The sequence below is a fragment of the Mobula birostris genome, chromosome 3 (genome assembly GCF_030028105.1).
Source record: "Mobula birostris isolate sMobBir1 chromosome 3, sMobBir1.hap1, whole genome shotgun sequence".
NCBI classification, from domain to species: domain Eukaryota; kingdom Metazoa; phylum Chordata; class Chondrichthyes; order Myliobatiformes; family Myliobatidae; genus Mobula; species Mobula birostris.
The window spans coordinates 157,488,639-157,513,255 of NC_092372.1; the positions used below are offsets into that span (position 1 = coordinate 157,488,639).

At 39.9% G+C, this 24,617-nt stretch overlaps 1 protein-coding gene across 6 annotated transcripts in view; it reads right to left on the reverse strand.

The window, feature by feature from the left end:
• Positions 1–24,617, reverse strand: part of LOC140195367 (growth factor receptor-bound protein 10-like) — a 229,199-nt gene that overhangs the window by 56,868 nt on the left and 147,714 nt on the right. For all 6 annotated transcript variants that reach the window (XM_072253559.1, XM_072253558.1, XM_072253556.1 and 3 more), the window contains one exon: positions 3,289–3,445. In XM_072253559.1, coding sequence (XP_072109660.1) covers positions 3,289–3,445 — 157 coding nt within the window. The remainder of the gene's footprint in view (positions 1–3,288; positions 3,446–24,617) is intronic.

Below are 24,617 nucleotides of genomic sequence, written 5' to 3' on the forward strand. Positions count from 1 at the left end.
GGGTGGGGGGTGGAGGAAGATATTCTTGGTGGTGGGATTCCAGAAGTTCTGGAGAATTATGTGCTGGATGCAGAGACTGGTGGGGTGGTAGGTGAGGACAAGATGAACCCTATCTCTGGGGTGGAAGGATGGGGTGAGAGCAGACGAGTGAAATGGAAGAGATTGATGGTGGAGGAAGGGAAGCCCCTTTCTTTGAAGAAGGGAGACATCTCCTTTGTTCTGGAATGAAAAGCCTCATCCTGAAAGCAGATGAGGCAGAGATGGAGGAATTGCGAGAAGGGAATAGTGTTTTTACAAGTTCAGGGTAGGAAGGGGTATAGTCCAGGTATCTGTGAGAATCCGTGGGTTGATAATAGACATCAGTAGATAAATTGTCTCCAGAGACAGAGACATTGAGAAAGGGGAAAGAGGTGCTGGAAACGAATCAGGTAAATTTGAGGGAAGGGTGGAAGTTGGAGGCAAAGTTAATGTAATTGACAAGTTCTGCATGGGTGCAGGAAGCAGCACCAATGCAGTCATTGCCGTAACATAGGAAAAGTGGGGGGCAGCCACTAGTGTAGGCTTGGAACATAGACTGTTCCACCTAGATGACAAAAAGGCAAGCTTAGCTGGGACTCATGAGAGTGCCATGGCTACAACTTTTGTTTGAAGGAAGTGGGAGGAACCAGAGGAGAAATTATTAAAACTGAGGACAAGTTCCACTAGATGGAGGAGAGTGTTGGTGGAGGGGAACTGGTTGGGAATGGTGTCCAAAAAGAAACAAAGAGCTTTGATGCTTTCCTGGTGGGGGATGGAGGTGCATAGGGAGTGGACATCCATAATTAAAATAGGATGATGGGGGCCAGGGAACTTGAAATCATTGAAAAGATCCAAAGCGTGTGAAGTGTCATGGATGTAGGTAGGAAGGGACTGACTGGCAGGGGGATAAAACAGAGTCAAAGTATGCAGATATGAGTTCAGTGGGATAGGAACAAGCTGAAACAATGGGTCTACCTGGACAAGCGGATTGTGGATCTTGGGTAGGAGGTAGAAATGGAAGGCACGATGTGTGGGAACTATGACGTTGGTGGCAGTGGATGGGACATCCCCAGAGCTAAAAAGGTCGGTGATGGTATGAAAGACAATGACCAGGTGTTCCTTAATGGGGGCCTGTTCCAGGGTTAAGTAAGAGGAGGTGACTGAGAGCTGTCGCTGGGCCTCAGCAAGGTAGAGGTCAGTATGCCAGACTACTACAGCACCACCGCCCCCCCCGCCCCCACCAATCTGTGGGTCTGATGGTGAGGTTAGGATTAATACTGAGGGAGCGGAGAGTAGAGTCCAGAGCAGGAGAAGATCAGGACAGGATGTCCAGGAAGAGGAGGAGAGTTGAAAAGCAGAAGGGGTCATTGGTGCAGGGTGAAGAGTCCTTGCCAAAGAAGTAGGCTCAGGAGACAGAGGCAGCAGAAGAAAAACTCAGCGTCATGGCAGGCTCGGAATCACGGAGGTGTGGCTGCAGGGAGACAAAGGTGAAGCCATTACTGAGGACAGAACATTCTGCCCCAGAGAGGGGATGCTCAGAGGGGATGATGAAGACTGGGTACAGATGAAATCTGGGATGAGAGGGTGAAAGGGGGATAGGGTTACTAAATCAGTGAAGAACTCATTAACCTTGTGTTCACATCATAATTACCCACAATAAAATGAAACTCTGAATGACACACAAGTAAACGAAAGGGAGTTCAAGGCCATGTATGAGTGAAAATAATTTGCAGAGGTGGAGGGAAATGAGGAGAAAGCAAACGGGCATATGGAAATACTCTCCTAGCAGCCAGCATGAATTCATTAGCACAGGTGCACCACAAGGCTGTATACTTAGGCCCTTGCTCTAATCGTTTTACACTTATGACTGTGTAGCTAAGCACAGCTCTAATGCCATATTTAAGTTTGCTGACAACACTACTGTCATTGGCCAATTCAAAGGTGACGAATTAGCATATAGGAGGGAGAATGAAAATCTGGCTGAATAGTGCCACAACAACCTCTTACTCAATGCCAACAAGACCAAGAATCTGACTATTGACTTCAGGAGGACGAAACACGAGGTCCATGAGCCAGTCCTCATCAGGGGATCAGAGGTGGAGAGGGTCAACAACAATAAATTCCTTAGTGTTATCATTCGGAGGACCTGTCCTGCACCCAGTCCTTAGTAAGTACAATTATAAAGAAAGCATGGCAGCGCCTCTACTTCCTTAGGAGTTTGCGAAAATTCAGCATGACATCCAAAAACTCTGATGAACTTTTATAGATGTGTTTTGGAGAGTATATTAACTGGCTGCATCACAGGCTGGTATGGAAACACCAATGTCCTTGAATGAAAAACCCTACAAGAAATAGTAGATACGGCCCAGTCCATTACAGGTAAAGTTCTCTCCACCAATAAGTACATCTGCATGGAGCGTTGTGCCAGAAAAGCAGCACCCATCATCAGGGACCCCCACACCTGGTAATGCTCTCTTCTCACTGCTACCATCAGAAGAAGATACAAGAGCGTCAGGACTCACACCACAAGGTTCAGCAACAGTTATTACCCCTCAGGTGTCAAGCTCATGAACTAGAGGGGCTAACTTTACTCAGCTTCACTTGTCCCATTACTGAACTGCTCCCACAACCTATGGACACGTTTCAAGGATTCTTCATCGCAGGTTCTCGTTATTTATTGCTTATTTACTTAGTATTATTATTTCTTTCTTTCTGTATTTGCAGAGTTTGTTGTCTTTTGCCCACAGGCTGAAAACCCAAGTTAGTGGGGTCTTTCATTGATTATATTATGGTTATTGGATTTATTGAGTATGCCCTCAAGAAAACAAATTTCAGGGCTGCATATGGTGCACTTTGATAATAAAATTACTTTGGACTTTGAAATGGTCTCCTCCTTTGTTGTGATGAATTAGCTATGATAAAACTTGTTGATAATTACAATTAAAACAAAAAAATCTCAAATTAGAAAAACAATATATGGTGTGAGTCAAGATATATTCCAAGTATCATTGCAGCTCTAACACACTTTTGATATACTTCTATCAGTATTCAAAAGATTTTTCATGTTTTAATCCACTATTCATATTGGAAATATTTTACAGCTATACTGATGTTTTAAAATCTATGATGCTCTGACAAGTAAGAGGTTTTGTCAATTTTACTTTTCTTTAAACTGCACCTGCGCCCTACCATCAACAAAATATATCAATATTTGATGACAGTAATAAATAATGCTCCCTAAATTTATTCAGTATTACATGACAATCTTACCTAGATTTAAATGTGAGTGATGTTCAATTAAAGTCCAGCTATTGTCATCAACACAATGGCATTTATATATCAGCAGCTGGCAGACATCTCTGGCAGTCATGTCATATGGAAGTTCAATTGCTTTGCTTGTTCCATCTTCACTAAAAACTTTAATAACCTAACATGAAAAGGAAAAAATGATCATTATACAGCTTAAATGTTAAGTAAAGCAACCTATATTATAAAACTAGTGGAATGAACAATCACAGAAAATTGCACTTACTTCTGTGTTCAAAATTCTGAAATGTATTTCAAGTTATAAAACTGAAAACCAGCACCAATGTCTGCCTTCTTCCACTGGCTTTCATTGTTAGCAACAGAACTTACTATTTATATCCTTCCTCAATTAACTGTGACCTCCGCCATAACAAACTCCCTTCGGCATTTTAATCCTTTGAACACAGAACATGAAACACAGTACATGCCTTTTGGCCCATGATGTTGTGCTAACCTTTTAATCTACTCTAACCTTTCCCCATTACAAAGCCCATCAGTTTCTATCATCCATATGCCTATATAAGAATTTCTTGGATGCCCTTAATGTATTTGCCTCTACCACCAGCCTTGACAGGGCATTCCACGCACTCTCTGTATAAAAAACTTATCTCTGACTTCCTTCCTATACACTCCTTCAATCACCTTAAAATTATGCCCCCTCACATTAGCCATGTCTGCACTAAGAAAATATCTCTGTCTATCCACTTAATCAATACCTCATCATCTTGGACACCTTAATCAAGTCACCTCTCAGCTCGCTTCTTCGCAAAGTCCTAGTTTGCTCAACCTATCGTCCTATGACATGCTCGATAATTCAGACAGCAGCTTGGTAAATCTTCTCTGTGCTCTCTCTGAAGTTTCCACATCCTCAATGAGGTGGCCAGAACAGAACACAAAAGAACCCTTGAGCATTCAAGTTCAAATTTATTGTCATTTCAACCGTATTCATGTATACCGCGAAATGAAAGAACATTCTGCCAGACTAAAGTTGGTAACACAGTACACGTAACTCACACACAGCACATAAAGTAATATTACCACAAATAACTTAACAAATAGTAAAGTGCATTTATGACACAAGTTAAAAAGTAATCAGTATAACACAACCAGTGCTTTATACATCGTAAGGGGGACCTGAGTCGTAGCAGGAGGTAAAAAAGATTGTTGGACAGATGGGAGGGATTATTGACAATGCTCAAGGCTCGTGGTGAATTTTACAAATGTTTGGAAGGGAGACCCGATGATCTTCTCAGCAGTCCTCACAGTCCTTTGTAGGGTCTTCTGGTCAGCTGCTTTGCAATTCCCGTACCTGATGGCGATCAGGCTCGTCAAGGCACTCTCAGTGGTGTTCCTGTCAGATAGTCACACAACAAACATATTTGATGTGTGACCATCTGACCTAATTTTAACATTAGAATTCAAACCACAGCTTTAGATAGACTTCTTTGTCATTTTCAAGCCACTTTAAATAATGTAGCAGCTTGCATTACATATGTAATGATGTTTCAAAGAATTACTGTACTTTTCATATACTTACTATACTTACTGTACTAATGACACAGAGTGTGTACAGCATTCAATGAGCTGCACAAAAGGTTAGTACACAGAGTTAAATACCTATTATGGCTAATGTAATCAATTTTCACAAAGATCACAATTTCAGAATCAGGTTTATTATTACTACTGTGGATTATGGAATTTAATGCTGACAAGTACGAGGTGTTGCACCTTGGTAGGACCAACCAGAGTAGGTCTTACACAGTGAATGGTAGGGCACTGAGGAGTGCTGTAGAACAAAAGGATCTGGTAAAACAGGTCCATAATTTGTTGAAAGTGGCATCATATGTAGATGGGGTCGTAAAGAAAGCTTTTGGCACAATGGCCATCATAGATCAATGTAATGTGTACAGGAAACAGGTAGTTATTTTGACGTTGTATAACACATTGGTGAGGCCTAATTTGGAGTACTGTGTGCAGTTTTGGTCACCTATCTACAAGAAAGATGTAAATAAGGTTGAAAGAGCACAGAGAAAATTTATAAGGATATTGTCAGGTCTGGAAGACCTAAGTTATGAGGAAAGATTAAATAGGTTAGGACTGTATTCCTTAGAATGTAGAAGATTGGGAGGAGATTTAATAGAGGTATACAAAATTATGAGGGGTGTATATAGGGTAAACGCAAGCAGGCTTTTTCACTGAGGTTGGGTGAGACTGCAACTAGATGTCACAGGTTAAGGGTGAAAGGTGAAAAGTCTAAGGGAAACATGAGGGGAAACTTCGTCACACAGAGGGTCGTAAGAGCATGGAACGAGTTGCCAGCACAAGTGGTACAGGTGTCCCCCGTTTTTCGAACATTTGCTTTACGAAACCTCACTGTTACAAAAGACCTACATTAGTACCCTGTTTTTGCTTTCAGAAGGCGTTTTCACTGTTACGAAAAAAAAATTCAGCGCGTGATAAAAAATCAGCGCGCGAAAAAATCAGTGCGCGATAAAAGGCAGCGTGCTCCGAGCAGCCATTTGCAAGATGAGTTCTATGGTATCGGAAAAGCCTGAAAGAGCTTGTAAGGGTGTTATACTTACGGTAAAACTTAAACATAATTAAGCCTTTTGATCCTGGTGAACGAAGTAAGGACAAAGTGAGTTTGGCTTGTGGAAGCTGACGAACATGATGTTGAAGAGGTTTTGGCATCCCATCACCAAGAACTGACAGATGAACAGCTGATGCAATTGGAAGAAAAAAGGGTAACAATGGAAACCAAATGAGTAATGATAAAGTACGACTTTAATTTTGAAAGGGTACATAGGTTTAGGGGATATTTGCAAGATGGTTTGAGTCCTTACAAAGAACTGTATGATAGAAAAATGCGCAAGGCTCAGCAGTCAAGCAAGCCTTCCACATCAGCCACAGCAGACGACGAACCCCGACCTTCGACATTGAGGCGGGCAGAGATAGAAGATGAGCTGCCTGCTCTAATGGAAACAGGCGACGAGATGACACCCCAGTGTCCCACTACCCCAACCCCCAGGCCATGGACAGATACCGATTCGTGGAGAATGCAAAGGTAGCTGGGAGGCACACAGCACATCTTTAAGAAAAAAGCTTTAATAAACATGCTAATTAATTAGGTGCCACCAACACGTAATTAATTAGCATGTTTGTTTCAGCTTTTTTCTTAAAGATGTGCTGTGTACCTCCCGGCTACCGCTGGACCCCTGCGTTCTTCGCGGCAATATATCGCTCAGCAGCCCGGAGGCTGGGGACCATTGTACCACCCAAACTCCGACGACTCAGTCTAACACACCATCGTGTGCTCGGCGCTGTCTTCCCGATTCCGGTAAGTGATACTACACTGTACATACCTTATTTCTACTTTATATCGGCTGTGTATTTTTACGTGTTATTTGGTATGACTTGGCAGCTTCATAGCTTAAAGGTTACTGGAGACAGTGTTCTTGCCAACAGCGCTTGCGTGAGATTTTCTGCCGACGGCGCTTGCGTGAGATTTTCGCTTCGGCGAACAGTTCAGTAATGATTCTAGAAAAGTATTTCTACTTTATATAGGCTGTGTATTTATCATATCATTCCTGCTTTTACTATACGTTACTGTTATTTTAGGTTTTATGTGTTATTTGGCATGATTTGGTAGGTTACTTTTGGGTCTGCGAATGCTCACAAAATTTTCCCATATAAATAAATGGTAATTGCTTCTTCGCTTTATGACATTTCGGCTTACGAACCATTTCATAGGAACGCTATACCTTCGGATGACGGGGGAAACCTGTACACACAAGCACAATTTCAACGTTTAAGAGAAGTTTGGATAGGAACATGCATGGTAGGGGTATGGAAGGCACTGGTCCCAGAGCAGGTCAATAAGAGTTGATAGTTTAAGTGGTTTGGCATGGACTAAATGGACCGTGTTGGCGCGTGGCCAAGTGGTTAAGGTGTTGGTCTAATGATCTGAAGGTCGCTAGTTCAAACCTCAGCTGAGGCAGCATGATGCATCCCTGAGTAAGGCACTTAACCACACATTGCTCTGCGACGACCCCAGTGCCAAGCTGTATGGGTCTTAATGCCCGGTCTACCATACAACCTTGCCCAGGCCTGCGCCCTGGAAATCTTTCAAGGTGCAAATCCATGGTCTCACGAGACTAATGGATGCCAAAGGTCCTGTTTCTGTGTGTACTTTTCTATGAATATGTCATGAAATTCAGCCATTCTTGAAAATTTAAGAAATTATGTTTCAAGAGCATCAACAATGAAAATTTTCAGGTACATGAACACCAATCAAATTTAGAAATCAGAATGAAAGGAAAACAACTTTAAGCATCTTGCAGATCCCACAAATATAACAGCTTTAAAGGAATTTATGTAATCCAAATGTAATGTGAGCACTGCACTTCCACAGCCCAAGAGCTCTTATCACATGCAGCAAGGAATGTGATTTTGCATTATTATTGAACACAAACTAAAGATACTTGTAAAGGATATATCACAACTTGCAGACTTCATCCACTTTAAAGGAGCAACTACAAGTAACAGGTGGGGAGATCTGAATATTTACTTCATCATTAAACTACACAAGTCAGCAGAGATTCCAGGATTATACTATGGAGCAAATGTTTCCAGTCAACTAACATCCATTGTTCAAATGCATTTCCTGTCAACAATAGGAAAAAATTGGAAGTCTGATTGTAATGACTCTTTCAATGAACGCTATAAATTCCTCTCAGCCACCATCAGTAGTTGACTTCCTTCCTTTGAATGCAAACCACACTGGTGTAATGTTGTTAATTAATCAGGTCAGCCATTCAGATTAACTTGCTAATATTTCTCTTTTATCATTTGAACATAGAGAAAAGGTGTAACCCACAAAATACCTAAGTCAACTTCATGCTTGATTTAACTATTCCAGCATTACTTTCTCCAAATACTAAATAGCATTTTTTGTTGATTTTCTATTAAACACAGTGAGTTAAAAGAAATCAGCATAACATTGCTCTTTATGAACGTCACAAACTACCTTTTCTACAGAACATGTAATCAGTGAAGGAGTTCTTTTCCAGGGATGCCCTTTCCCAGGTTACAAAGTACTCTAAATTCCTTTTATTTTCAAAGGAATTTTCATTAATAAGTATATTTACAGAAATGATATATAATACTGATGTGTAAACACTATGAACATCAGTGGATTAAATCACTACTGCAATTTAACCACAGTTATAGCATTCTTAGGCCCTGTATTCAAGCTTTTAAAGTTGCTAAGTATACACTTCTCAGATCTGAAAATGAGTAAGTTTTATACAGATAGCTTGGGCATTTTATATTTCAAGATTCAGACGAGTTAAGTCAGCCATAGGTTAATTGGGAGATGACATAAGTGTAGTGAGCAACACACACAAGTTGCTGGAGGAATTCAGCAGCCCAGGCAGCACCTGCAGATTTTCTCATTTGCAATAGGTTTTTTGATGTGATTTCACCGATTCTCAGAGAGTATAGAAAATGTCTTGTTCCAACAAGGACTGGGAAAAAAAGTGTAAATTATAGGTTACAAAATATCTTGATCATGCCAGAGTCTTGAGGTATATCACCAAAATAAAACATAATCATGGTTTGCTTACAAAGAAAAACCTCACATTCCTGAATCATATTTCATAAGCTGTGGATCTTTTGAATCACAAAACAACTCAAACTACATATCCACTAGTCCACTTCTACTTACTTCTTACAGAAACTATTTAATTCTCCTCTAAAATAACTTGAGGATATTGCTTTAATAATTTTATTGGACAAAGTATGTCCAATTAAAACCTTCATCAAGACAAATAAATGAAAGGAAATGCCCTTGCTTTGGATGCACCATATAAAGCACTAAGCAGTTCTGGAGTCAGCTTGCATAAAAGTGCAAATGATTTATCAGTTCATTTTAAAGGGGAAATTAGAGTCAGGTGTTTCAATCAATGGGATGATAATTAGGTGTGAATGTGGGAGATCCTGCTTTTTTAAAGAACATAAACCTGGGTCTTCACTATCAAAGTCTGATCTTTACCACAGAGGTTCTTGGAAGTGTGCCATGCCTCATTCAAAGAGGATTTCTGAAGACCTTGGGGAAAAAGTTGTTGATGTTCATCCGGCTGGAAAAGGATACAAAACTATTTCTAAAGAGATTGGGCTCCACCAATCCACAGTCAAGTAGATGGTGTACAAATGGAGGAAATTCAACACCATTGTTACTGTCCCCAGGGTGGTTGACCAACAAAGATTACTCTGAGCAAGGTGTGTAATATTCCAGGAGCTCACAAAGAATCCCAGGGTAACACCTTAGGAGCTACAGGTCTCTCTTGCATTGGCTAATGTCAGTGTTTGTGAGTCTACCATCACGCAAACACTGAACAACAATGTGTGCATGGCAGGATTGCAAGGAAAAAACCACTAGTCTCCAAGAACATTGCTGCCCATCTAAAGTTTACTAAAGGCCACGTGAATAAGCCAGAAGGATACTGAAAGAATGTTCTGTGGACAGATGAATCTAAAATAGAACTTTTTGGCTTAAATGAGAAGTGTTATGTTTGGTGAAAAGCAAACACTGCATTCCAGCTCAAGAATCTCATCCCATCTGTAAAACATGGTGGTAGCAGTGTCATGTTTTGGGCCTGCTCGGCTGCCTCGGGACCAGGACATCTTGTCATCATTATGGAACTATGAATTCTGAACTGTACCAGCAAATTCTGCAGGAAAATGTCAGGGTATCCATCTGTGAATTGAAGCTCAAGAGGAAGTGTGTCATACAGCAAGCCAATGCCCCAAAACACACAAGTCACTTTACCAAAGAATGGCTAAAGCAGAAGAAATTTCACTTTTTGAAAGGGCCAAGTCAAAGCCCTGACCTTAATCCTAGAGAAATGTGGTGGAAGGACCTGAAGCAAGGAGTTCATGCAAGGAAGCCCACCAACATCCCAGAGTTGAAGCAGTTTTGTAAGAAGGAATGGCCTAAAATTTCTCTAAGCTGATGTGCAGGATTTATCAACGGTTACTGGAAATGTTTAAAGTTATTGCTGTACAAGGGGGTCACACCACTTACAGAAAGCAAAGGTTCAAATACTTTTTCCAGCAAATACATGTAATAAAGGTCTGATTTTCATCAAAATCAAAATAACAGACAAACACTATTTGCCTAGATTAACAACACGAACAATTGTTCTTTCCATGTCTTTATCGAACACATTGTTTAATCATTCACAGACTGGGGTGCAAAAAGTATGGGAACCCATGCATTTAAAATCTGGTAGAAATTCCTTTAGCAGCAATAACCTCCACTGCTCATCTTTTGCAAACTTGAGACATGCAGCAATTTATTTTTTAGAGAAGTGAAGTTTCCTCTGTGGTGTCCTTCCATGAACACTATTCTTATTCAGTATTTTTGTTATAGTGGACACTTAAACAGAGACTTAGTGGACACTTAAACAGAGAGTTGAAACAGAGCAAGTTCTAGACATTTCTGCAGGTCTTTTGCTGTTACCCCTGGGTTCTTGAATCAGCTCCTTTGGCACTGTACATTGTGCTCTTGGTGTGATCTTTGCAGGGCACCAAGGGAAAGTAGCAAAGTTCTGAATTTCTCCATTTGTAGACAATTTCTCTTACTGTAGATGCTGAACACTCAGGTCTTTAAAATATTTTAATAGCTTCTCCAGCTTCATGCATCTCTAGTTCTTCTTCTAAAGTCCTCTGAAAGTCGTTTTGATTGAGGCATGATGCATGTAAACAGCTCTTTCTTGAGAACAGCAAGCTCTGTTAGTAACCTGATTTGGTGTATTTTTTTATATAGGGCAGGGACCTCTACAACTCACATCTCCAATCTTATCTCATTGATTGGAACACCTAACTCCAAATAACCTTTGTAGAAAGCATTACCTCAGAGGTTCACACACTTTTTTGAACCTAGACTGTGATTGTTTAAGTTGTGTACTCAGTATTGATGAGAAGTACAATTGTTCGTGCATTGTCAGTTTAGGCAGATTGTGTTTGTTTATTATTGCAACGTAGACAAAGATCAGAACATAGTGGCATGCAAAAATTTGGGCACCCCTGATCAAAACTTCTGTTACTGTGAATAGCTAAGCGTGTAAAAGATGACCTGATTTCCAAAAGGCATTAAGTTAAAGATGACACATTTCTTCAATATTTTGAGCAAGATTACTTCTTTATTTCCATCTTTTACAGTTTCAAAATAACAAGAAAGGAAAAGGGCCCGAAGCAAAAGTTTGGGCACCCTGCATGGTCAGTACTTAGTAACACCCCCTTTGGCAAGTATCACAGCTTGTAAACACTTGCTGTAGCCAGCTAAGAGTTTTTCAATTCTTGTTTGGGGGATTTTCGCCCTTTCTTCCTTGCAAAACACTTCCAGCTCTGTGAGATTCTTGGGCCATCTTGCATGCACTGCTCTTTTGAGGTCTATCCACAGATTTTCAATCATGTTTAGATTGAGGGACCGAGAGGGCCAGCTTGCGCCTCTTGAGGTAGTCCATTGCGGATTTTGAGGTGTGCTTTGGATCGTTATCCTGTTGTAGAAGCCAACCTCTTTTCATCTTCAGCTTTTTTTTTACAGATGCTGTGATGTTTGCTTCCAGAATTTGCTGGTATTTAATTGAATTCATTCTTCCCTCTACCAGTGAAATGTTCCCCGTGCCACTGGCTGCAACACAAGCCCGAAGCTTGATTGATCCACCCCACTCCTTAACAGTTGGAGAGGTGTTCTTTTCATGAAATTCTGCACTCTTTTTTCTCCAAACATACCTTTGCTCATTGCGGCCAAAAAGTTCTATCTTAACTTCATCAGTCCACAGGACTTGTTTTCAAAATGCATCAGGCTTGTTTAACTGTTCCTTTGCAAACTTCTGGTGCTGAATTTTGTGGTGAGGAGGCAGGAAAGGTTTTCTTCTGATGACTCTTCCATGAAGGTCATAATTGTGCAGGTGTCGCTGCACAGTCGAACAGAAGATTTAGCAGACTCCAGCGTCTGCTAAATCTTCCTGAAGGTCTTTTGCAGTCAAGTGGGGGTTTTGATTTGGCTTTCTAGCAATCCTACGAGCAGTTCTCTCGGAAAATTTTCTTGGTCTTCCAGACCTCAACTTGACCTCCACCGATCCTGTTAACTGCCATTTCTTGATTACATTATGAACTGAGGAAATGGCTACCTGAAAATGCTTTGCTATCTTCTTATAGCCTTCTCCTGCTTTGTGGGCATCATTTTAATTTTCAGAGTGCTAGGCAGCTGCTTAGAGGAGCCCATGGCTGGTGCTTGTTGGGACAAGGTTTGAAGAGACAGGATATTTATAAAGCTTTGAAATTTGCATCATCTGGCCTTTCCTATCGATGACTATGAACAAGCCATAGCCCTAAAAAGCTAATTAAGATCTGAGACCTTGGTAAAAGTTATCTGAGAGCTCAAATCCCTCGGGGTGCCCAAACTTTTGAATGTTGTTCCTTTCCTTTTTTTCACTCTAAAATTGCCATTGTTATCCCCTTACAGACAGGAGCTGAATAATTTAGAAAGAGAAATATGAAAATAGCAAAGGAAGCAAATAATTACTTTGTGTCTTGACCGAGAATCAAGGTTACAGCAAGAATGAGGAGCTGAAAGAACTATTAATCATAAAAACATCAGGGAAGTTGCTAAGCTTGAAAGTTGATAAATTACAAGACCCTGGCGATCTGTAGCCCAAAGTTATGAAAGGAATTGCATTAATAACAGTGGATGCCCAGGTTATTATCTTTCAAGTTTCTATGTATTTTTGGAATTTTAGTGGTGGATTGGAGGGGAGTAATATTTACTTTCGGTTTAAGATGGCGCTGGTGACCCTCACTGACTTAAGGCTGGTGGCTAACAAAACAAGAATAACAACTAAATACTTTGTTGGCCACACTTTCTCTGGCAAACAATCATAGCAGGTAATTGTCTGCAAGTTCCCCTAGGACTTGCAGGCAACTTGATGTGGCAGAACTGAGGCAAGGCAAGGCAGCAGGTCTGTTTTCATGAGCATGGAAAAGTATAAAAGGTCAGGGACAGACTAAATCGAAACTGCGGAGTCCATGCCCCAGAGCGTGTCAATGCTACTGAAACAATGTTCCAATGGAGAATTACAGGTCAAATTAAAGTGGTGAAGTCTGGCATATCTAAGCAGTAGAATCTGTTGTTCAGACAAATTTATAGGCTAAATTGAACTGGTGAAATCTGGCATCTCCAAGCAGCAGAACCTGTTGTTTGGATGTAAATTTCAGCACCGGGCGAGATTAAAAAGGTCAGGGTATCAAGGCCTGAGGCGAGCTACAGGCCAGTTCAGATTGCGGCTCAAAGTGGCGGAACCCAATGTTCAGACAGAGAGTTAAGCACTGGGCTAGATTGAAAAGGTTACGGTGTAAGGGCCTGAGGAAGTGTGGAGCTGGTTCAATTCGCTGTTCCACTGCGTTTATTCGGCTCTGCACTGAACTATGGGACTCTCTTATGGTCTTTAGTTCAAAAACACTATTTGCTTGTGGTTACTATTTGCATGATGTTTTATTTTATTGCACATTGGGTGTTTGACAGTCTTCTATTTTATGCGTTATTTTATTCTTTTACTTTTTTATGGGCACAATATGTTTTTTATTCTCTGCACATTGAGTGTTAGTCTTATATATATATATATATGGGTTCCTTTTTTGGGTGTCTGTTAGGAGAAAAATCTCAAAATTGTATAATGTATACATAGTTTGACAATAAATGTACTTCGAACCTTAAATAGTAAAAAATGGGAATGACTGGGCTGTCAATTAATGAAAATTAATTGTTTGCATTTATAATGAAACACATGTCAGAATATCTTGCTTGAAGAGTCAGCATGGCTTTATGAAAGGAAAATGATGTTTTATTAAACCCCTTGAGCACTGAGGATATAACCAGTAAATAGAGAAGCAAATAAAATGCAATTAGAATTTCAGACAGCTTTCGAAGTCCACATAGAAATGGTCAACAAGGTTAGAGCACATGGAATCAAGGATAATATACTGACATGGACTGGGAATTGGGAATTGTTTTTTGGACAGATTGCAAGAAGAAGGAATAAATGAATCTTTCTTAAGTTAATAGACTGTGACTCAAGGAGTACCGCAGGGATTGATGTTTGGAGCTAAATATACAGAATGTATATCAACAGGTCTTTAACAGGAGCAAATGCATTAACTTGTATTAACAAGTTTGCTGATAATGCTAAACTAGGTGGAATTATGTAGAAAGGATTTGGACGATTTGGACAAACAGAGTGAGTGGATGAGAAGATGAAAGCTAGAATACGATGTGGAAAAATAAGAGGTTATCCACTTTGGTGAATATAACAGAAAAGCAGATTAAATTGTATAATAAGAGTGAGCAATACTGATGTTCAAAGGAATCTGAATAAGCTTGTACGCAGGTCACTGAAGGCAAAACAAAGCAATAGTGCCAAAATAGAAGATCAACCATGACCTTGATGAATAATGGAGCAGGTTTGAACGGCTAGGTGGCTCACTCCTAATTAATAAGTCATTCCAAAAAAGATTTGCTGGTAGTTTTACATTCTAACTTCGTATAATATAATGATCGATTTGCTGTTATTAAATGTAAGCTGCTTATATGAACGGGACATTAAAGGAACAACACTATACGTCCTCCCCATGGAATGAGTGGGATTTTCCGGGTGCTCCGTTTTCTTTTGCAGTCCATAAGTGTACCAGGTCGGTGAATTGCTGATTGTAAATTAACCTGTGATTAGGATTGGCTTAATCGGGTTTGTCAGGGGTTGCTGGGGTGGCATGGCAGGAAGGGCTGACACAGCACCGTATCGCTAAATTAGCATTCAACCTTTGAAGGAAAGGAGACACACAATAGTCTGTTATTAACACTGCATTTTACCAGGCTAATGAAGTGTATTTGTTTCACACCTGACTTGTGTCTTGCAGATGGCAAAGAGCCTTTGAGTGTCAGATGGCATGCCAGTTGCCAGAGCATATCCAACCTGTGAATAGCTTTTGTTGCAATGTATTTATTCAGCTGGTCTGAGGTTACGTCCACACTAGACCCAATAATTTTGAAAACGCTGGTTTCGAGTAAAAATGGCAGGTGTCCACGCCAAGGTTTCTTCAACATATCTCCAACCACATTAGAATGGATATTTGGGCAAATCTCCTCCTACTGGGCATGTCCAGGACACACAGAAAAGAAGCAAAGAGGAAACAGTATACTTGGTGTGCATTTGTCCAGTTACAGACTAGAAAAACTTTAAAGGAATTGCTGTTGACTTTCGTGCAGGAGGACTTAAAACTAAAAAACAACAAACACTGGAGTGTATGGAGGCAACCGACAGGGAGTTCACCGACAGTATGATCCCGCTGACGACGAACATTGAAAAACTGACTAACTCTGTTGCATTAATAAAGCACCTTGTTAAATGCATAAAACATGTCTGCATCAGTGTTATCTTGTATTTCCATACAACGTTACATTAGGCTGTTACACATCTATTGTCAGAGAAGTACTTGCATAAATAGGTAAAGCACCTTCATACAAGCAAGGACAGAAAACAGGGCAAAGTGAGTATACTTATTTATTCAGTAAGCTATGGGTCAAGGTATTTGGTGAGTACATTTCTAATTCTTCTGGCTTCAGTCTCGTTGCCGTCTGTTCTGAAATTGTTAGGTTGTGTGGGGAGTTGCGTTCAAGAAAACAATGAAATGCCGCGCTGCTGCCATCTGTTCCGGCACGTCATGACAGCGTTTTTAAACAGTCAAAAAAGCTCACTTTACAATTTAACTGTCACGCCGTTCACACCGACTGTGCGTTATAACAGCCGTCTGGCAGAGCTTACGCAGTACCAAGCAGAAGCAGAAAAAGCATTGTTGTTGTGGTGTTATCATGACAGCGCTTTTAAATATCTCTGTTTACCCCGTCCACACTACGACATGAAGAGAAAATCTTCATTTTCAAAATTATCTGGCGTAGTGTGGACGTAGCATGAGTTTCTGGTCAACTGTGACCCATAGGATATTGATTGTCAGGCACTGAATTGCAGCAAAATTCTTCCTTATTGAATATGGTTATTTCTTGACATTTCCATGGTAATGTTACTTGTCATTTATCAGTCCACAAGTGAATATTGACTAGGTCTTTCTGCATGTCAGCATGGACTGCTTTATTTGCTTAGATATTGAAAATGAAAATAAATATAGTGCATTCATGAATTTCCCCACTTCTGACCTTATGAAAGGAAGATCACTTATAAAGCATCTGAAATGGTCAGGCCTAAGACTCTGTCCCGAGGAACTCTTACATTTACTGTGTGTCTAAGGGCTGGAAGGATTAACATTTGGCAATATAATCTGCATATGTGTGTGAGGTATGACTCTAGCTACAGAGTGATTTCCCTTTTTTTGCCCACTGATGTTAGTTTTACCAAGGCACCTTGTTACCATAAGTATTCCAATGCTGCCTTAGGTTCAGGGCAGTCACTCTCACTGTCACTTCTAGAATTAAGCTCTTTAGTCTATGGTAAGTAACTAGATTGGATTTGTCCTACTTTTTGTGAACATGAAATGCTAATGCAATATTTTGCATTGTGGAGGAGGTGCAGTGCTGCAACTGTACTACGGAGGAAAATCGGTGCACAACTGATTCATCAATGTTCTTGCAAATTATTTGTAATGCGCTGTAAGGTTTCACTGCTAATGTAATGGCCTCTCTGTAATGTTTCACTGTTAAGGTAATGGTTTCTCTGTAGCAGCAATGTTTGGGTTATGGCTAGAAATAACAGGGGCTTTGGAATCTATGCTAGCCAATGAGAGGCATGTTGTTCTTTCTTGTGGGTCTGGGAGCAGGGATTTCGTGGTCTTTTGTTGGCGAGAGATGCTCGGGGGGGGGGGGGGCGCAGCTGGACAATTCCGGGAGCTCCAAAGTGCACTTTAGACTGTTTCATTAAAATGGGCCCTTTCTCTTTTTATTTCCTTTACTAACCCTATAGTTAGATTAAGATGTACAAAGTTTGTATAAAGTTCATTCGTTTAATTGCATAGTTTGTACTGCTATTTCACGGTTTGGATTTGTAACCAGGCAATACATCACGCAGCATCCACACAAATGAGATTTCTCAGTTTGGCTGGGCCAGAGGCTGTCTTACCCTAGACAAATGTATGTTGGCCAAACCTCAGGGATACATACTGATTACCACTGGTCCATGTCAGCTTAATCTTCCTTGTATCAGCCAAACAAGAATGCCTTTGCAATCAGCTCTAAATAGCCAAATGCAGCTTATTTTAAATAGATTTGTCAAATTTCAGCTATGCTCTTTTCTTGGTTGTAGTTAGAAAAAGCTCTTTGGAAACTAACTCTCCTCCCATAATATTCAGTCTCTTTAACTCCTTTTGAGCTTCAACTGTGCAAAACTTCATCACTATTGGTTTGAAGCAGTACTTGGTTATATCAGATAGCTTCTAAGAGATCGATAAACAGTTCTACCACTATTTTAATGGTTTACATTATAACAAAGTTCATAGAAGGAATTTAAAACATTAAGCAACAATAAATAATTCTGTAAAATGAAAATGCATCTTGGTACTTAGTCTACATCACTCCAAACAGTTACTATCCATTCCATTTGTACAACCCTTATGCCTACATTTCTAAACTTGGATAGTAAAACATTAGGGCACCACAGCAATGTAGCAGTTAGTGCGACTCTATTACAGCTCGGGGCCTCAGAGTTCAGCTCCTGCACCGTCTGTAAGGAGTTCATACATTCTTCCCGTGACTGCATAGGTTTCCTCCAGGCACTCCAATTTTCTCCCTCAGTCCAAAGACATACAAAGACATGGTAGGTTAATTGGTCATTGTAAATTGTCCTGTGATTAGGCTAGTATAAAATAGATGGGTGCTGGGCAGCATGGTTCGTTGGGCTGGAAGGGCCTGTTAGGTGCTGTATCTCTAAATAAAACTGTAAAGTACATTTTCATTTTCCTTTCATTTTCCATTGTACATTTTCCTTTATTCCAAGTTTTTCCTTAAAATTGACTGTAATATTAAACAGACTATTCATTATCTGGTTGTGGCTAAAATATTGTTTGTTTTCCCCTAAACAGAAACCACTAAATAACCACTGACATTTGATTTTGAAAACCCATGATGACTACATAAGACTACAACAAGGTTTTTAGTGTATCCTTAAATTACTCACTGTGCAGAAATGAAAATTTCAAAATGTATTTTTCCAAGGCCATAAATTCAACATAGATTTTCTTTAAATGCAAATCCTTGCTTTAGTTTTCTACATCAGATTTCAGAATGTATTGTATAGAAATTAAGACAGAGAACTCAAAATAAAGACTTAGAAACAATTTTTAAAAACTAAAAACAGCATTTGTTTTTATTTGTGGTCTGATAGACACTGTCTGCAGTACTAAGCAGCAGTTAATGTTGAATTGAAGCTAAATTATTTGGATCAGCATGGAACTGCTCATGATTAAATTAACCATCCTGCGTAAATAAACACAAATTATGAACCTAGCATGTGAAATAAAACAAAAATGGCAAAGGGGATAGGGATGACAAAAACAAAGGAGATAGTAGATATGCACAAATTGCACCTTATTATCATCAATACACTGTTGCTGGATAACTCTGCTGGTAAAAATATGATAGAAGAGACTCAAGCTTCTGATTTTGCAAGGACGACTTGTTTGATTTTTCACATCTAAGCAATGAGTATCTATAAATTTTGCATAAAATCAGCACTGTAAATTTCACGAACTGAAAATGTTTAGCAACAGTTGCCTGTCAAACTTGCATCTGACCAGAAACAGAATTCCCCAATGGAAGCACTATAAGTGAAGTGCAAGTTATGGCTGGCAAAAGGACAAGGGCGTAAAGAAAGTCCACAGCAACAAACACCCAAAGAAATTGAGTAAAAGTAATTTCAATGTATTGAAATAGTCATGTATGACAACTCCTTCATCAAGATTCTTCTATGTTAAGGATGTTAATTGGACAGTTTGTTCTAGCTCACAGCACTTAGTTAAGCAGAGAGGCAGAAAATCTTCTTTAATATTGTCATTTCCATTACCTCATGTAGCTTTAATTATTTCTGGATTATTCTGACCTTGATACTCCATTAACAGTTTACTTGGTTAATTATCCCTGTAAATTTCCAGTTTACTTAAGCACATTATGTACAAAGCAATGGGAGAATACTGCATTATCACAAGTACTGGATTTATATTTTTATTAACTTTCAAAGTATTCAAATATCCAACAGTCATCTCAAGGAAATAGTGATTAAGCATGACAGAAATACAAAAAGAACATAGAAAATTACAGCAAACACGAGGAAATCTGCAGATCTGGAACTTAGATGCCCTTCAGCCCATAATATTGTGCCGACCATTTAACCCACTCTAAGATCAACCTAACTGTTCTATTCCACGTACCTCTCTATTTTTATATTATTCATGTCTCTAAAAAAGTCTGTTAAACGTCCCAAATGTATCTGCCTCTACCACCACCCCTGACAGCGTGTTCCCTGCATCCACCATTCTCTCCATGTAAACAACTTATCTCTGACATCTCCCCTATACTTTAAAATTATGCATCCCTTATATAGCCTCATATTAGCCACTTCTGCCCCAGGAATTATTCTCTAGCTGTCCACTCAATTTATGCTTTTTATCATCTTGCACATAGCTATCAAGTCACCTTTCATTCTCCTTCACTCCAAAGAGAAAAGCCCTACCTTGTTCAATCTTTCCCCACAGACATGCGCTTCAATCCAGGCAGCATTCTGGTAAACCTCCTCAGAACTTTCTCTAAAACTTCCATATCTTCCTATAATAAGGCAAATAAAACTGAACACAATATTCCAGACGTGGTCTAACCAGGATTTTATAGAGCCTTGCAGCTCTTAAACTAACTCCCTAACTATAAAAGCCAACATACCGTATGTGTTCTTAGCAACCCTATCAATTTGCCTGGCACCTTTGAGAGATCTTTGGATGTCCAGTAGACCCCAAGATCTCTCTGTTCCTCCACAGTGCTAAGAATCCTGCCATTAACTCTGTATTCCACCTTCAAATTCAACTTTACAAAGTGAATCACTTCACACTCTCCGGGTTGCACTCCATCTGCCACTCCTCAGTGCAGCTCTGCATCCTATCAATGTTGTGTTTTAATGATCAACAACTGTTCACACTGTACACAACACAATCAACCTGTGTCATCTGCAGAATTCCTGATTTATAAAAATCGCAAATTACAGGGTCCTGAAACAGATCCTTGTAGAACACAGCTGGTCATCAACCTCCAGGCAGAATATGCTCACCTACAACCACTTTCTGCCTTCTATATGCAAGCCAATTCTGAATCCACACAGTAAAGTTTCCCTGGATCCCATGCTTCCTGACATTCTGAATGAGTCTACCATGGGAACCTTGTCAAACATCTTACTAAAATCTATATACACATCAGCTGCTCAGTATTTTGTTTCATCCTCAAATAATTCAATAATACTCGAGGCATCTCACAGAGGTGTGTTGACTATCTCAAATCAGACTCTACCTCTTCAAATACTTGCAAATCCTGTCTCTGAGAATCTTCTCCAAAAATTTTCCCACCACTGAAGTAAGACCTGTTGGTCTATAATTCTCAGGGTTATCCCTACTCCCTTTCTTGAACAAAAGAATAACATTTGCCACTCTCCAGTCAACTGGTATCAATCCTGTGGCCAGTAAGGATGCAAAGATCATCACTAAAGAAACAGCAAACTCTTCACGCAAACACGAGGAAATCTGCAGCTGCTAGGAATTCAAGCAATACACACAAAAAGTGCTGGTGAACGCAGTAGGCCAGGCAGCATCTATAGGAAGAGGTACAGTCAACGTCTCGGGCCGAGACCCTTCGTCAGGACTAACTGAAAGAAGAGCTAGTAAGAGATTTGAAAGTGGAAGGGGTAGGGGGAGATCCGAAATGATAGGAAAAGACAGGAGGGGGAGGGATGGAGCTAAGAGCTGGAAAGTTGATTGGCAAAAGGGATACAAGGCTGGAGAAGGGAGAGGATCATGGGATGGGAGGCCTAGGGAGAAAGAAAGGGAGAGGGGAGACCAGAGGATGGACAAGGAGTTACAGTGAGAGGGACAAAGGGAGAAAAAAGAGAGAAGAAAACGGGGGGGGGGGGGAGGAGGAGGAAGAAGAGAAATAGATAGATAAATAAATAAATAAATAAGGGATGGGGTACGAAGAGGAGGTGGGGCATTAAAGGAAGTTAGAGAAGTCAATGCTCATGCCATCAGGTTAGAGGCTACCCAGGCAGAATACAAGGTGTTGTTCCTCCAACCTGAGTGTGGCTTCGTCTTGACAGTACAGGAGGCCATGGATAGACATATCAGAATGGGAATGGGACGTGGAACTAAAATGTGTGGCCACTGGGAGATCCTGCTTTCTCTGACAGACAGAGCGTAGGGGTTCAGCGAAACAGTCTCCCAGTCTGCATCGGGTCTTGCCAATATATAGAAGGCCGCACCGGGAGCACCAGACACAGTATATCACCCCAGCTGACTCACAGGTGAAGTGTCGCCTCACCTGGAAGAACTAGTCTGGGGCCCTGAATGGTAGTGAGGCAGGAAATGTAAGGGCACGTGTAGTACTTGTTCTGCTTACAAGGATAAGTGCTGGGAGGGAGATCGGTGGGAAGGGATGGGGGGGATGAGTGGACAAAGGAGTAGAGTAGGAAGCGATCCCTGCGGAAAGCAGAAAGGTGGCGGGGTGGGGGGGAGTCTCTTCCCTTGCTTCCTGTGGCAACTTGTGATATATCCCGTCTGGCTCCCAACAACTTATCAATTCCAATATTTTTCAGAGTCCCAACATATCCTCTTTATCAACGTCAACATGTTCTCATCAATGAATGACTGAAATATCAAATGAATGAAAGAGTGAAATGGAGATTCTGCAGGGAGCGCTCATGGAGTGAGGTCGTCTCTGGCTTCGCTCCATTCCCGTTATCTTTTTTAACCTATGATCTCCTTGATCTAATCAACTTTATTTACACCAGAAGTTTTATTTTATCTTACTGATTTACTGATTATTCGATTTTTTTTGTAAACTGTAACTCTCGAGCTTAAAGAAATGAGTACGAGATCCAAAGCCAAAGATGGGAAAGACTCTGACGGGAACGGAGGAAAGAAGAAAGGTGATTCCAAACAAATGGAATTAACAAACGGAGGTAATGATGAAGTGTCTGGAGGAAATGTTTGAGGAGCATCGAATAAAATTCTCTGAAAGTTTATCTGCTCAATTTGAACAACATAGCCAAAACCTTAATGAAGATTTAAAATCAATCACGGATTCTTTGAAATCCCTGAATTCTGAAGTTCAAAAACACGATGCTTAAATTTCTGAACTGGATACTAAATCTCAGAAGACGGATACAAAAGTTGAGATCTTAGAGAAGAATTTAGCTTCGACTACTAAACAACTCCAACACCTTAAATCCAAAGTTATCGATCTTGAAAATCGATCGAGAAGACAAAACTTACGTTTAATTGGCTTACCCGAGGATGTTGAGGTTGGAGACCCTACAATATTCTTTGCTCAACTTTTAAAGGATTCATTCAGTTCAGTTTTTCCCAATGATCCTCCATTACTCGACCGCGCCCATCGTGTACCGTGGATAAAGTCGGCATCGGCTGTATCGAAACCCAGACCAGTTATTCTTCATTTCCATTATGTCAATGTTAAAGAACAGCTTCTCCAGACTGCTCGTCGACAAGGGCTGATCAAGTATCGCCAGTATTCCTTCAGGATAGTTCAAGATTATAGTCCCGAAGTGATGAAGGCGCGACTGACTTTTAAACCTCTAATATCGCAATGCTATCAAAAAAATCTCAAACCGGCACTATTGTATCCTGCACGTCTCAGAATCTCTCTTTCTGATGGAAATCGTCGTGTCTTCCACTCTACAACCGCCACTCGAAGCTTTTTGGATGATAATTACCCATCTGACACAGACGTCCTCTCTTAATTAATGTCCAGTGCTTTTAGCACCAATTTTTTTTCCCTGGTGTTTTTCTTTAAAATAAACCTCTACTACCGTACGATGAAGGTTTTTTATAAGTTCAAGATTTTTGTTCTTTGCTTATTACTATAGTTATTACTCTATAACCTATATAGAATACTTATTTCTTGTGAATAACATCATTTTCTTTTAGTTAACCTTTTTTTTTAACTTTTCCTTTTTCGTTATTATTATTAATGATTTGATCTGACGATCATTTTTAGTTATACGTTTCCTATTTTTGGTTTCCGTATAATTAAAATGGCGACTTGTCTTTCTTTTTGTATAACCTCCTTTGTTCTTTTTGGGACACCATGTTCTTATGCTTCTTCCCATAATCCTTTTCTCTTTTTTGGAAGCGATTTTTTACTTACTCGTTTATAATTAACTAATTATACATATTGACATTAAGTTTTTTTATTTCATATATTTTAGTAATTATACTATGTAGACTATTTTACTATAGTGTTTATTTTTTACATATATTAGTCTCCGGGGGGTCACCTATTTAACATATATTTTTGGAGTTGCCTCCTGCAGAAGTGGGGTTAGAGTTAGTTTTAGTTAGTGCTTTCTTCAGCCTTCTCTGGCTTAGTTTGGGGTTCTTGGGGTTGGGAGGTGGGGTAGTCTTTTTCTTTTCTAATTTTTTCTATTGGGCTGATTCAGAACTATCAAGATGTCCGCAGTGTCGAGATTTCCGGTTCCTCTCTGATCATGTATTCCTCTTCCGATTCCATGAGCTCACATTATGGTTAACCCCTTACTTACCAAAGGGTTAATTTTAAATTATGGCTCATACTATTAATTTTGTCTCTTGGAATACAAATGGTTTAAACCATCCAATGAAACGGAAAAAGATTTTCAAAGTCTTCCAAAGACTGAATACTCATATTATTTTTGCACAAGAGACTCATGTAAGGAAAGAGGACAATTAACGCTTCTTTAAGTTTTGGAAAGAACAACAATACCATTCAAATGCTCAAGCCAAAATTAAAGCCGTTTCAATTTTTACTGATCCCTCAATTACATTTATTCATCAAGACATTACCTCAGATCCTAATGGCAGATTTCTGTTAATTACTGGGGTACTTTTTAATAAAAAGGCTGCTATGGTTAATGTTTATGCTCCGAATGTGGATTATCCTGAATTTTTAAAACACCTATTCACTTCCTTTCCTAACTTAAACGAGT